We start from the raw sequence: 15573 nt of genomic DNA on the forward strand, positions 1-15573 counted from the left end.
TCACAAAAAACCCCACCATTGGTAGGTACTATTATTGTACCCATTCACAGATAAAGAAACTGAGGCTTAGGGAGGTTACGTAGCTTGCTAAGGTCAGGATTCAAATCCAGACACTGTCACTCCTGAGCCTGGAATCTTAGGAGTAGGGAAAGGACTGATGATAGAAACAGCAGGTGGGGCCAGATGGTTTCAACCCTCAGAGGGCCCCCAGCAGTGGGAGGGCGGTGGGTCGTGAGTCTATGAGGTGAAACCCCGCGGGATTGACTACACCAAAAATCTTGCGCATTCCACTGAGAAAGAGAAAGACGATGCTTACCTGGGGCAATTTTTACATCGTGTATTTCCAGGGGCAGAAGGACGAAGACGTTCTCCTTCGGAGTTTTTACGATTTGTGAACCAAGGAGCTTATTATGCCCCAGGTGTTGGCGGCACGGTTGTCTCCTCAGGCTATCCCAGGCTTGAGAGGCGGGGTCTGTGGCCGGCTGTGGTCGCCCCGCCCCCGCAGCAGACACTACCCGGAATCCCTGGTGCATTTGTCCCAGGAGAGCCACCGCCGGCCAGGACCAGATGGGACCACTTCTGGTGTCAGTCACAAGTTAGAAGACATTGGAAAACTGTTTTCCAAAGTTCTCCCCACTCCTCCTTCTATTCATGAAAAGGGCTTTTTGTTAGTACAGCCTTTGGGGATTCAGTGGATAAAGGGACCATTTTATTGGAATGAATTACTGACGCAAGTGCTGCCAGAAATCCTAGCGAGAGGCCAGCACTCTGGCTTTTATTCAGCAAGGTGAATGGAAACAGCTACTGGGCGTCGCTATCAAGGGCACTTTGGAGTTCACTGCCATCAGCAACTTTGAGTTGCTGGTTGACTTTGAGTTTAGCAATAAAATAGAAGAATTTCTCCTTTATATATAAAACATGACAAATGGGCAGGAACTGTTGGCCAGGGCTTATATACAATAATAATTCTACCTATTATGAAATAATACCTACAATAATACATAATTCTACCTATTATGAAATTGCTGAATCTCCACCACAAAGACTGGGGTCCCTGTAACAATTCCAGTTTATTCTTCTGAATCCCTGGAAAAGTCACTTTTCTCTGTTGAGCCAAATGAAAGCTGCGGGAAAGAGTCAAACAGCCAAAAGTAAACCTCCGCCTTTGTGGGACTCACACAGACCTGGAACATTTAAAGGTTCTTTAAATTAATTCTCTTCAGATGGTGCTCAGAGGAATTTGGAAGAAGGTATGAAAATACTAGTGAGCCAAAACGCGTACATTCTAACTTGTTTCTCCCCCATGCCTGGTGCATGCGGTGCCAACCGTAAATTTGAAGACACATGGACTGACAGTGTATTTCTCCATATTCTCATCTGCTGTTTTGTTGAGACTCCAAGACCCAGTATATTTAAAAGTCTGCTAGATGAATCAGCATTTCTTGGGCAACCTCTTTTAAAATATTGCTATTTGCAAACAGTGGCAAGGAATGAGGCACTTAAATCAATTGACCGTGAACTCTTCAGAGTTCAAGGAAATCATTAAGGGCTGATAAAGTCAGTAGAAGTTTGGGTAAGAGAAAAGGTTCCCCTTGATGTTGTCTGAAGGCATGTAACACCAATCAGTTCTAAGTGATTGAACCCCAAGTATTGATTAGGAAACAGGTGCCCACAGGCAGCTGTCAAGCTTGGGAGTGTCACACAGATGGACTCCTACAGACCTCTCTGAAAAGCAAGATGAGCAGTGGGGGGTCCTGCCATTTATGCCCTTCCAAAACGACATGCACTTGTTTTAAGAAAGGACAAGTTTCCTAGTCTGTAGAGCAAGGATCATTAAGATCTGGCCTGTTTATCTCACAAGCAAGATAATGAAGCATCCTTCTAAAAATGCTGTACCCGTGTCTGATGGTGGCATTACTATGCAGGAAGAAGAGTGCCCTATGTGGCTGGTGGGAAGGAAAAGTCCAGGAGTGTTTATAGGCAGAGTTTATAGGTGCAAAACTTCCCTGAAGCTCCTCTTTAAGTGTGCCCCCTCCCAGCCATAGTTCATTCACCCAAGTTCTCTACGCCTTCTAGATTACAGTTATAACCATTTGTATAACTTGCATTACTAATATTCTCTCCTCCACTTTGCCAACAGTTCCTGCCCATTTGACATTTTTTTATATATAAAGGAAAAAAGTCTTACGTTTTATTGCTAGCACTTTCTCTGCCTGCCTCCCCTAAACTCAAAGTCAACCAGCAACTAAGCTCGAAATTGCTGATGGCAGTGAACTCTGATGGCAGTAAAGCTCCAGGAAGTAGCCAAGGATTTTGACTCATTCCAACAGTGAATTCCCAGTTCTCTGGAGTGGCTAGGCACACAGTAGGTGCATAATAAATTCTACTGAATACATCAGTGAATGCTGAAGAGAAATGGAAGGTACGTACATAATAATCAATTTGCTTCTATATCCCGAATTTGTCCTTGCTCTCTCATTTTCTGAACTCAAGATTTTATAAACTAGTCTTCTAGGAGGAGAGAGAGTGGCTGGGATGCTGGAGTTGGGGTCAGTTTCTATTTCAGCCAGAGAGGCCAAGGCTTTCTCTATTAGTGATACCACTTCTCAGAGTATTCTCAGAGTATTTATAAACTCCACAGCCAGCAAAGATGCACCACCACTTACAACAGGCCAGTACCCCGAGACCAGTTTTGGGAGGAAAAGCAAGGATGTGAATCCATCTTTTCACATTCTCCACAAAATCCTTCAAGTCATGCTAAGGTGTGACAAGAGAATGTCCAGTGTCTTTTATTTTTTTGAAGTTTATTTATTTTTAGTAATCTCTATTCAACCCAACGTGGGGCTCAAGCTCCGAACCTCAAGATCAAGAGTCATATGCTCTTCTGAGTCAGCCAGGCACCCCTCCAGTGTCTTATTAGAGGAGTCCGGTCTTGTGTAGAGATGACATTACTTTGTCATCTGGAGTGCCAAACAGTCTTTTTCTCTTGAAAAAAACACATCTATAGAAAGGCTGAGAAACACCTGCTGACCAATACCTAAACAGGTGGCAGGGAATTTTTTTGCTTTCTGAGATGGGTTTGGACACTTTGTAGGGTAAAAAAGGAAAATCATCATCTAAAAAGTAAATGCTGCCAACACTTCCCTGGGCATGAGCCCTCCTAGCCACAGGCAAGCACAAGAAATACAGCCTGTTGCTAAATAAATACACAAAGTCAGGTTTCCAACTCAGTGAGCTACAAGTCCTATTTTTTTCCCTAGCACTGAAAAGGGCAAGAAATTAATGATAATTGCTTTGATTTTGTGTTATCTTCCAAATGTTGATATATGGGAAAGCATTAATCACTAAGCCATTAAAAATTTTGTCTTGGGGGGTGCCTGGGTGGCTCAGTCATTAAGCGTCTGCCTTCGGCTCAGGTCATGGTCCCAGGGTCCTGGGATCGAGCCCCGCATCGGGGTCTCTGCTCCGCGGGAGGCCTGCTTCTCTCTCCCACTCCCCCTGCTTGTGTTCCCTCTCTCGCTGTGTCTCTCTCTGTCAAATAAATGAATAAAATCTTTAAAAAAAAAAAATTTCATCTTGCGGGGGCACATGGATGGCACAGTCAGTTAAGCATCTAACTCTTGGTTTCAGCTCAGGTCATAATCTTTGAGTTTAGGGGAGGCAGTCAGAGAAAGTGCTAGCAATTAAATATAAGACTTTTTCCTTTATAAGTATCAGGCTCCCCACTCAATGGGGAGTCTGCTTGACATTCTCTCTCTCCCTCTGCCCCTCCCTACTGTGCTTGTATGCGCTCTCACTCTCAAGTAAATAATTTAAAAAAATTTGTCCTGATTATAATTAATTTTTTAAAAAATCTTCTATTTATTGGCAACCTTATAGTATCGATAGAAAAATGTGTCTCATAATAACTCCAGACTACGGAAAAACAGCTATTAGTAAGGGGGGGGTGTCATTTTTTAATTTTTTTCTTGTTACTTAAAAAAAAAAATCAACTTCCCCTCGCCTCCCCCCACAATCTACACACCTTCACTGTGTTCCAGGCCTTCAAGAGTGTAAAATCTCTAAAATGGGATTCTCAGAAGTAGAAGCCCTGGCCCAAATCCAGATTTCCAAGCTGGGACCTGACGTGTCTTGAAGTGGTCTGAATTAAAGCAATACTGCACTGATGAGGCAAAGTAAATCAAGACACCTCCAAAAAGGTGGTATAGTACGAAAAATGTCAATTTAATCATTTACTGTAGCAGGCAAGCAATTTGTAAACATTCAGTAGCGGCAGCATCCAAGTTACAAACGATTTAAAAAGAAACCAAGATTAGTGATTATAACTGTTCCTTCCCTTTCCCCAACAGAAAAAAAGAAAAAAAGATTTGGAAACGAAGGACTGAAAACACTACAAACAGGGAACATTCAGTTACGTCTTCTATCAGCCTTCTATGCATCCTCTCTGTGTTTTATTTTTAAAGATGTATCTACTCCTAAAATGCATTATCTTGCAATAACTTGTACGTGAGTGTTTGCAATCTAGGAAGTTGTTCCTGCACACGGATGTGCACGGATCATCTCAGTTTAAATCCCATTCGCAAAGGGAATATTTATGTCTTGGTTCAATGCTTCTTTGACTTCGAGTGGCAGGGTGTCAAAAAGGTGATCTTCCACGACAAGCCCGCTTTTCTTGAGCAGGCGACACTGGCCCAGCTGGGCTGGCAGGCGGTCCAAGCAGTTCCCCTTCAGCTCCAGCTGAGTGAGCTGGGAGAGCTGACCAATCTTCTCGGGGAGGAAGGTGATGCAGTTTTGCCCCAGATTCAAAGTCCTCAACTTCACGCATTTGAACAACTGTTTTGGCAGAATGTCCACTTTGTTCCCAGTGATATGCAAATGCTGTAGGTTCTGAAGCAATCCTATTTCTATCGGAATCACTGAAATGTTGTTGTAGCTTACATCTAAGCATCTGAGTTTCTGTAAACTGAACACCGCCACGGGTAAGGATTCGAGCTTGTTGTTAGAGAAATAAAGTGACTCCAAGTTTTTGACATGGGTGATGGAGGGAGGAATGGTAGCGATTTTATTATGCCATAATTTTAAGCACGTCAGTCGTTTTAAATGCTGGAAACTGATGATCTCCTCAATTGTGCGGATGTTATTTGATTTTAAGTCCAGTTCCTGCAGATTTGAGAGGCTGAAAATAGCATGGGGGATTCTCTCCAGCTCACAGTTTTGAAGTTCGAGCTCGGCGACATTCATCATTTTCTTAAGGCTGTTCAGTACCAAGAGTTTAGTGCCGTCATTATGAATGACTAACTTTGTAAGATGTGGAGCCACATCTGTAATGTTGGAGGGAACTTTGGTCAAATTACTCTTCACGTGGAGAATCTTAAGGTGCCGCAACTCTCGGAGAGATTCGAGTCCAATCATCTTATTGTTCTCAGAGTTCAAATTGCCTATCAAGTACAACTCTCGAAGGTTTTTGAGCAGGTACACCCAGGCAGGGATTTCAGCCACGTCGGTGAACTTCACGTGAAGGCATCTCAAGTGATCGCGGAGGAAGCTAAAAGCAGTCTGTTCCACTTTTGCAGGGCAGTGGCAGAGGTGAAGCTCTTGGAGGTTAGTCATCTGAGAAATCTTAGCGGGAATTTTAGCTTCCGGAATCAGTTCAAGTTTTAGCACATCCAGGTCTGTGAGGTCAAAGACGGCGTCGGGCACACCCGACAGCATGAACAGATGGAGTTCTTGCTTGTCCTGGGCGTTGCGGGACACGTGCTGCCGAAGTTTTTCAAATGTCCACTCGTGGTTCAAACTAATTTCCCTAAGTTTATTTTCACTGACTTCTGACAGGAACACACCAAAGCGCTTTGAATACAGCTGGTCATACTGGTCTACCATGTGCAGGAGGAACGCAAAATCATTTTTGACATCTGGAATGTCACTGAAACTGCTCTCTTCTCTGACTTTTTCGAAAGAATATTCCTTCAAAGGTATCCTGAACAACCAGAAGAGAGTGTAGAGGCAGATAAAACCATAAACACAAATAATGGATATATAACTGATGAGAAGCTTTTTCAGCATGTAAGCCATGTTGTGGGTGCACTCGAATACCTCATAACCAGTCAGGTGCTCCACTTTGGGCTTGCAGATGTGTTCAAAGCTGATGGCGTTGACGAAGTTTGCAGTATAGCAGAGGATGAAAATGAATTTGGCTGTTTTGATAAATGTTTGGACCACGTAGAGCTTGTAGATCAAGTCACTGTCTTCCACATGGGCACGGAACTTCCTTACTTTCTCAAACAGGGCTTTGGCCTGTTCCCCATCTTTTTTATCCAGGATGGTCATGCTGGGGACTTCAATCACAGGCTTCTCGGCTGAGAATTTGAAGCCTGTTTTGTTGATCATCGGGGTACTGGCACTAGGGCTCCCTTCATCACTGCTGGTAGACACATGCTTTGGTAGAGTCTGGGCACCTGTTATTCTCTGCTTGTTTTCCTCCGAGTCTTCACACGCTGTCTCAGACAACGCTTTAGTAGTCCAAGGAGATTCAAAGCACTTTCCTAATATTGAAACAAAATGTTCTACTTTTGAGCATGTTTTGGGATATTTGAACCAAAAGTTGCTACTGACCATGAGAATAATAGTATGTATGAGAGCAAGGTATGGAAAGTACTTAGAATACCACGGAAGGGCCAGATGGTAACACATCTGATTAATAAATACATATTGCTGAAAATCCAGGTTTGTCTTTCGGCCTGTTGGATCTTTCTTCTCTTTCTTTGTCTCCTGATTTGGAACTGTCGAATCGGTGTGAGGATATGTGGCTCTGAGAGGTATGTCAGGTGTCACAGCAGATGCGCCAAAGGAAATGTCACTTGCCGCCCGCCCGTCTTGGTCTTGGTCAGTGGCTGCTTCCATCTTGGGAATATTGGTGGTGACGGCGCCATTTCCCGGGGGCGTGTGTGCCTTTGAATTTACAGGAGATGGCAATACTGGCAAGCAGACCACCTGATCTTTGGTAAGCTGCATGGTTCCTGCAAAGATGGCTACCATCAACATAACGACAGCCAGGTAATCCATAAACACGTCCCACCATGGTTTCAGGATTCGGTAAGTTGGTTGAATGTCATTAAGTGAAGCAACTTCTGCAAGGGTAAACATTCCTGGAAAACAAGAAAACAAAAGACATCATTACAAAGATGCAAGCAAAAACATTAAATGAAAAAAAAACTACTTGCGCCAAATTAAAGTGTTCTCCTCCACGTCCTAGCTTTTTATGCAAGACAGGTGTAGTAGAAAATAAACTAAAAGGAACACCTATGAGAAAAGAGGTGGTTTGTCGTAGGAGCTTTTCTCTCCAACCCAAGAGAAGAGAAGAGGAAAAAAAAAAAAGGGGTGGGGAATAAAGAATGCCTTCTAGGTGAGAAATAAAGGCAGCCTGCCAAAGAGTTGGAGTAGAAAGGGGGGGAATAGTTTGAGAGCCAGAACGGAAAGACTTATAACTTCCTGGACCTTGAAGAAGGATATGAGAACAAGACAGTATTTGCTGTGGACTGGACTGATTCAAGGTTAAGACTGGAGTTTTAGGGAGAGAGGTGAGATGACTTCTATTTTGTACAAGCCAAAATGGAAGGCTCCGTGTGTATTATTAAACTCTACATAAGCCTTGTGTACCAGACTCAGGCTTACCACTTACTAATGGTGTGATTCTCTAAGCCTTGTGTTTCCCATCTGTATGATGGGGACGATTACTTCTGAGGGGTATTGGAAAGCTTAACTTAAGTCCTGATTATAAAGCTCTTAGCACACCCTCTGGCCACAAGTATTTGTTCGCTCGTTACGTTAGCTCTTATCACTCTGGTGGAAATGTACCATGGACAGCTGAAATTAGGGTCTAGAGTTTAAGAAGAGTCTTAGTATACACATACTTGGGATTTATCAATATAAAAATAGCATCGCCTTGGATACAGCCCCTGTGGAAGCATGTGGCATGAGAAGAAGGTCAGAATCACAGGGAAATGATCAGTGACAAGACATCAAAGAGGTCAGGGCCAGTAAGACCTTGGATCTCTACCAAAGCAGGTGACCCCAGCAGCAATGAAGGGAACTCCAGTACCAGGACACCTGAAAATGTGGCCACCAGTTACTGATGGCTGGCAGCATTACAGTCCTGAAACTGTTCCTACAAGAATAAAAGTACCTGGACAATCACCCTGGGAGAAACCAAGAAAAACACAATGTTTATAGGGCAAGTGATGGGAATGGGCTTCTGTAATCATATATGTGAAATAAATGCTTATCTTCTTGAATTTGGAAGTTTCAACTTCTTGAAAAGTAACACCATCCCATTCTACTTTCTTGGGATGCTCCCAGGTTCTAATATTCATATATAAAATGACTTCTTTGAAAAGCTAGTAAAAACACCAGAAAGATGAAAGGCCAGGCAAATACCTAAAGTTCTTGGAATACATTATTTCTTTTTTTTTTTTTTAGGATTTTATTCATTTATTTGACAGAGAGAGACAAAGCGAGAGAGGGAACACAAGCAAGGGGAGTGGGAGAGGGAGAAGCAGGCCTCCCGTGGAGCAGGGAGCCGGATGCAGGGCTCGATCCCAGGACCCTGGGATCATGACCTGAGCCGAAGGCAGATGCTTAATGACTGAGCCACCCAGGAGCCCCAGAATACATTATTTCTTAAAATAAAGAAGATAGATGTTTATCTAATTATGCAAAAGTTGCCTGGACTGCTGTGTTGAGAAGGATTCTGAGGCTGACTCTGGTTTCAGCAGGAAAGTGTTACATGACTGGTTACTAGTGTCTCCCTTGGATGACAAAACAGAGAGCGATGGTGTCAGTACTTTGACTCTGCTTGCTCTGTTTTAGAGTAAGTCTCTGAAGATCGGGACCATGTCTTATTTCTTCTGAAACTCTCTACATACACCTAGTACTGTACAAGGCAGGAACATAATATTTCCTAATAAAATACAATGAATATCTATTCAATTATAATAGCAATTCTCATATCTGTAGTTTGTTTGTTTTTTTTTAACTGAAATGTCTTTTATGTAACTAGGTAAACGTAAGCCCAAGAACTCCAAATACATCTAAACTATTCCGTTGTACTTATACTTTGTGAAAATTGCTAGAAATCACATTTCTAGACTTCAGGGCTGAAGTATGAAATGCCTGGCACCCAGTGTTTATTTAAAAATGACCAAGGAAGTGGGAAACAACATCCCCACCAGAATCCCTTTATTCTGAGCTCTTATATCTTGTGCGTGTGTGTTTGGTTTTGTGAGTGGTTGGGAATTTAAGCAGGAAGCCAGGCTACTGGAATGCGCGGTGGGCCAAGCTACATGAGAAACAGTTCAACCACATGTCATGTGAGCTCTTTGGTCCCTATGTAGAATGCACAAACTGCAGCCCCGAGCCACAGGTTACAAAGGGACTCTTACTTCAGTGTATAGAGACTGCAGAACACACCTCACAGGTTTCTTCCTGGCAAAGAACTTCATACGGTCATACCCGCGGACCATGGTTTTAAAGGGCCATCCGTATAAATAATAAAAAAAAACAGGTTTTCTTGTTCTTTTTTTTTTCTTTTGCACATAATACCTCTTTCTAATAAGATTTTTCTTTACTCTTCAAATAGTTGCATTGGGCTCTCAAGAAGTCAGGATGTTTGGGTTGCAGAACTGAGAGGAGAAAGGAATTTTGAAAGTCATCCTGCTGAGAATATTAGTTACTTCTCTGTTAAGTCCTATTAGAACTGGTTTCTCTGCTTCGTCTTTCTTTTTATTTACTTATCTACTTTTTATTTATTTAATTATGGTTATTACAGTATAGTTGACGTGAAATGCTCTATTAGCTTTGGGTGTGTAAGACAGCAATTCAACAATTACGTACATTACGAAATGTTCACCGTGGTAACTGTGTTCACCATCTGTCACCAAAGGGATTACAATATTATTGACTGTATTTCCTATGTTGTACGTTTCATCCTTCTTTATTTTATAACTGGATGTCTGTACTCCCCAATCCCCTTCGCCTGTTTCATTCATCCCTGCGCTGCCACCTTCCTCTGGCAACCACTGGTTTGTTCTCTGCATTTGTGAGTCAGTTTCTGTTTTTGTTTGTTTGCTTTGTCTTTTATGGTTTCCCCATATAAATGAAATCATATGATGTTTGTCTTCTGCTGTCTGTCTGCCTCCATTCTTGACCTCCTTCAATCCATCTCCCACCTGCTGTGGGTCCTCTGGTTAAAACTTCTCTTCTCCCAAGATTCTCTATGCCCTAGGTTGATAATGTCTTCTAGCTTCTCCAAGCAGCCATTCATTCCCCCCTGTATTCTGGTCCTCCTATGCATTGTTTCCTCTACTTCCTTCTCAATCACCTTCATTAGGCTATCATCTTTCCCAGGAAGCCCTCCCTGACCCCTAGTCTGGGTGGGGTTCTTCTCCAATGTGCTCTCACAGGACTCTGTACCTCTACCCCTGAGAGCCCTTGTCACACTGTGGTGGAACCAATTGATTATTTGTCTGATCCCATACTTGATTTTAAATTCAGTGGGGCCAGGAGCCAGGAACCATGTCCATCCTCCTCATTCCCATATAGCCAATTGCCTGATGCATAGCAGGTGCTTAATCAAGGAAAGACTGTATGGCTCTTGATCGTCATCTTCAGCATGCTGCACCTCCTCAAAATTCCTCAAGAACAACTATCAACTATATATGGCATTGGGCAGAAGAGCATTTTATTAAACTTAATTGCCACCACAGTGCAACTTAGGCCCTTACGAGAATAAAAACTCTAAGCCAGGCCTCCACATAAAAATAAATAGCTAAAGGATCACAGAGCAAAGAAACTGTGGGATCCTTGTAACCAGTACTTTGTAGCTGTTAAAGCTTCATCTATGGTTTTAAAGCACCTTGGACTCGGGACAGGCTTTGATTCCAAGAGAGAGAAGTGGAGGTTGATCACTTTCCCAGAGGAGGGAGAAAGAGCTAAAAGGGGTTGCAGAGAACAGAGCATTAGGGTACTGTAACTTCACAATGACCCTGAATGATCGCTAGCTCAGCCCCCACATCCCAGCAAGGGTGACAACATCTGAACAACAGGGACCAGCATGCAAGGGTGGGCTCTTCTCCTCCACCATGCTGTCTACTCTGCCACTGCCCACCAAGGGTTCTGTGCCCCTGCCATTTCCTCCAGCCCACTTCCCTTTTTCCTTTCTGTTCAACTCCTACTTATTCATCAAGCACCAGCTCAAGTATTACCTCTTTTCCCAAACTCCTATTTTCTGGTCTAATAATATCTGTTTCTAGTATTTGTCTCTTCATGTAGATCTTGAGCTCCTTATGGGCAGAGACTATGCCTTATTATTCACCTTTGATCCACTGTGACCTACCCTCTCCCCTCTAAAGAACAGACAAGGCATTTAGTGATGATGATGATGATGATGGCAGCTATTATGTGTCGCCTTCCTTCCACATGCCAAGCACTGTTAACAGGAGCTTTACATCTGGTATAATCTCCTGCTTTTGTGCAGGATGCATTCCTGAAAATGAATGTAAAAAGTTTAGAGTTTCAGGTTTTAGGGGCTGAGGGAACAGTTCTACTTCCAAAATGCTACACAGTATCATAAAAGCCACCAGAATTCCTAAAATGAAAAAGACAGGGGCACCTGAGTGGTTCAGTCGTTAAGCGTCCGCCTTCGGCTCAGGTCATGGTCCCAGGGTCCTGGGATCGAGGCCCGCATTGGGCTCCCTGCTCCGCGGGAAGCCTGCTTCTCCCTCTCCCACTCCCCCTGCTTGTGTTCCCTCTCTCACTGTCTCTATCAGATAAATAAATAAAAAATCTTAAAAAAAAAAATGAAATGAAAAAGACAGATAAAAACAAGTTCTGGTGAGGATGTGAAGCAATGAGAACCCTTAAACATTGCTGGTAGGAATAAATTAGTAAAACCATATTGGGAAACTTTTGGGTTAGTATCTACTAAAACTGAACATGTGCCCACTCCATGACCCGGCAATATACCCATAAGAAATACATATCCTTATCAAAAGCCACGTACAAAGACATTCACAGCGACACTATTTGCAATCACCCTACGCTGGCAGCTAGCTAAATGTCCATCACCAGTAGAATGAAAAAATGAAATGTGGTATGTTCACAAAGTGGAATATCCGGCATCCATGGGAATGAATGGCCTAGTTATATGGGTCTGCTCGGTTTATAAAATGCGATCTGGGGGCGCCTGGGTGGCTCAGTCGTTAAGCGTCTGCCTTCGGCTCAGGTCATGATCCCAGGATCCTGGGATCGAGCCCCGAATCGGGCTCCCTGCTCCGCGGGAAGCCTGCTTCTCCCTCTCCCACCCCCTCTGCTTGTGTTCCTGCTCTCGCTATCTCTCTCTCTGTTAAATAAATAAATAAATAAAAATCTTAAAAAAAAATGCGATCTGTACACTTAGGCTATGTGCCTTTTTGGGTAGTCATTATGTTTTAACCTTCAATAAAAAGTTTCAAAAAGAAATGATAAAAGCGCAGACACCTGCCCTACGAATGTGCAGTGTCAGCAGACTGAGGCTTTGCCTTCCCCCATCCCAAGGCTCGCACAGGCTGGCTGGGATCCGAGGCCAGGGACCTACTCTCCCTGGAGTACAAAGGACCAAATCTGCCACAGAAAAGCAGGTGCAGAGGTGTGAATCTACCAGCTCTGGCTGGGACTGGCTGAATGCGCACAGATAGAACGCCAATGGAACCCTGCCTGAATTCCATCTAGCCCTCACCATGTTACTCTCATCTGCCACTTTCCCATGACAGAAACAGGCTTGCAGGAGTTACGTTGCGAAGGTCAAATAATTAGTGGTGGGATCTGGATTGAAAAATCTCAGCTAAGGCCAAACCACATGTTCCTTCTAGCGGGCTACACTGCCTCTCTTCTTTACTTCTTGTGTTTGCAGTTTGCAAACTACTTTTCTATGAAGTAGTTTCATAGTTTTCATAGCTGGTTTTCACAGCAACCCAGAGAATGAGGCCCTGCTACTGTCCACCAGGAATGAAGAAACCCAAAGCACAAGAAGTTTAAATGACCTCCTTGGGCTAATTAAGTGACACAGCTAACAGACTCTTTCATCTCTGTATCTCCTTCTCTATCACGTGGTCTTCCAATGCCTGTTCTGTTGGCTAAGGTTGGCTGCTGAAGGAGGAACTTCTGACCATTGCCCTGGGCTTTGAGGAGACAGAGGAATGAAATTATGTAATCATCACCTTCCTTCCCTAAGGTGACCTTTTACGACATCCGCTCAGAATTCAAGAAAACCATGAGCCAGGTGCCACGGAGGGGAATGTGGAAATGATGTAACTTAGTCCTTACCCTCCAGGAGTTCCCGGTCTAATGGGCATCCCCATTAGCAGTAAGTGTGCTATTACAACACAGTAAGAAAACTGCCCTGACCGGGTTAATACAAAATACAGGAGGTGCAGGACAGGACAAACCCATGTCTGCATCTGATAACTGGGGGGGGGGGGGGGGGGGGGGGGTGCGAGTGGTTCCACAGAGAGGTGGTTTCTAAGCTGAGATCAGGAGAGGGACAGTCATGGGGTGCCTGGGACGGTAGGAAATACGATTTTGACAGAAGAAGTAGCAAGCACAAAGGCACAGAGATATGGGAGAAATTAGCTATTACAGAAACTACAAATAATTCTACTGTTAACCCATTCATAGTCTAGTATTACCCCTGTATAGACAGCACACTTTACAGGTAAGTCACAAGGTAGAAACAAACTGAGGCATGGATGGTTTAAATGTAGTCTTAAGGAAGTGCCTGGGCCATAAGGCAGGAAACCAGTATTTTCCAGCAATGTCAGCCACTGACTAGCTCTTATCTCAAACACAGGACTTCAGTAAATGCGCCTGTTACCCTATTTTACCCATCAAAAACTGAGTAAAAACTTCCCACCTCCCAGAGAGTGTTTCAACCATTAACTGCCTGAAAATGCAGTAGCACTTTGAAAACAAAAGTTACTTTTCATACATGCAAGTACATACCAAGTATAGTAAATACATATTCATATAATATAGTATGTTAAATACATGATGATCCTCAAGTGACTTTCTAATGTGAAAGTCAAGTCAAGGAGAGAGATCAGTACCTAACTTCCGTATCTTAAGGTTTGATCTCTTTAGCGAACTGGGACTCAGAATGGATATACATGGTTATCAGTGGATTTTTTTTTTTTTTAACCCAAGAAAGGCACATTTAGTCAGTATTAATTGCATTCATTCTTTGGGTTCTCCTTTATAGTATGTCTGTTGCAAAGGACTTAAAATAATTACATTACAAGCATGATGATTTCACATTCCAAGGCTTCTCTATTTATGGTACATATGAAAATCAGCTTAACATTCCTGTAAGCACACATTTCTCATGGAAATTGAGACAGTTTTTTGTACTAGAACTGAAAGAGGGAAATTAATGGACTTTGGTGGAACACTGATGGATCAGAAAAGATTGAATCTAAAGAATCTAAATTCTTTTACAATATATGATTCTATTTTCTTATCTGAAAGTATGACCAGTAATAATGGACTAAACCAATAACCGATAGCCAGGTTCAAAAATTAGAAGCTATGATGGTTGGACAACCCTGTGAATATACTAAAAAATGCTGAAAAGTACACTTAACTGGGCGAATTGTATGGTATATGAATTGTACCTCAATAAAGTCATGAAAATTTAGAAGCCAGACCTCAATCTTTATTTTACTGCCTAAACCGTCTTTCAACAGAAACTGGATAGTGAAAGTAGGTAGCCAAATTGTAGATAGTCATGCTACACTGTATTCTAGGTTCAAATATGTTCTAAAATGATTGCTATGTTATTATGATTACATTGAACTGGTTCTGGAGAAAAATCTTTAGCACTTATCCTCTCTGAGCATCCATGCCTCATCTATTAAATCTTGGTAACAATATTGGCATGTATTGGAAACAATTCAGTTTAGGGTTTGCTGAATCTGAATGCAGAAAAAGAATCACTGAGGAGTAAAGCAAGCAACTGAAGAGGGTTAGGCCAATTTCTTGAATTTTGAATTAGCATGTAGCATTATGTACACAGAAGTAATCCTGAAATAAATGACAGTAAAACATCGGTTTCAATTTCATTTCTTTCAAAAACATTTCAATTAAAATTACTAATTTTTTTAAGATTTTATTTTTAAGTAATTTCTACACCCAACATGGGGCTCAAACGTACAACCCCGAGATTAAGAGTCACACGCTCTGCCAACAGAGCCAGCCAGCTGCCCTACAATGAAAATTACTTATATGAGGAGGTGGCAAAGTTTGATGCCAAAGAGATCTGGATTCAAATCTTGTTTTTTGCCCATGTTCTTTAGCAGTGTAAACGTGGGGAACTTAGTGTCCGTTGGAAAACTTACATTAATGAGATTATTATTAGCATACAGCAAAATCCCAGCATCAAAACAGAAAAACATGGCCTCCTAATTTAAACTTTAAAAATTAATCCCATCTGCACAAGGAGGCCTTCAATACCCCTATTAAAAGGAAGACAAATGGCTCTGAAGTATT

The 15573-nt window shown here is 42.5% G+C and overlaps 1 protein-coding gene across 9 annotated transcripts in view; it reads right to left on the reverse strand.

Moving 5' to 3' along the window:
* Positions 1–4203: 4203 nt before the first annotated feature.
* LRRC8D (leucine rich repeat containing 8 VRAC subunit D) overlaps positions 4204–15573 on the reverse strand; it is a 115619-nt gene continuing 104249 nt past the window's right edge. For all 9 annotated transcript variants that reach the window (XM_035018089.1, XM_035018083.1, XM_035018085.1 and 6 more), the window contains one exon: positions 4204–7145. In XM_035018089.1, coding sequence (XP_034873980.1) covers positions 4567–7143 — 2577 coding nt within the window. In that variant the 5' untranslated portion in view covers positions 7144–7145 and the 3' untranslated portion in view covers positions 4204–4566. The remainder of the gene's footprint in view (positions 7146–15573) is intronic.

This window comes from Mirounga leonina, unplaced genomic scaffold (assembly GCF_011800145.1).
Source record: "Mirounga leonina isolate KUSES-001 unplaced genomic scaffold, KU_Mleo_1.0 Mir_173, whole genome shotgun sequence".
NCBI classification, from domain to species: domain Eukaryota; kingdom Metazoa; phylum Chordata; class Mammalia; order Carnivora; family Phocidae; genus Mirounga; species Mirounga leonina.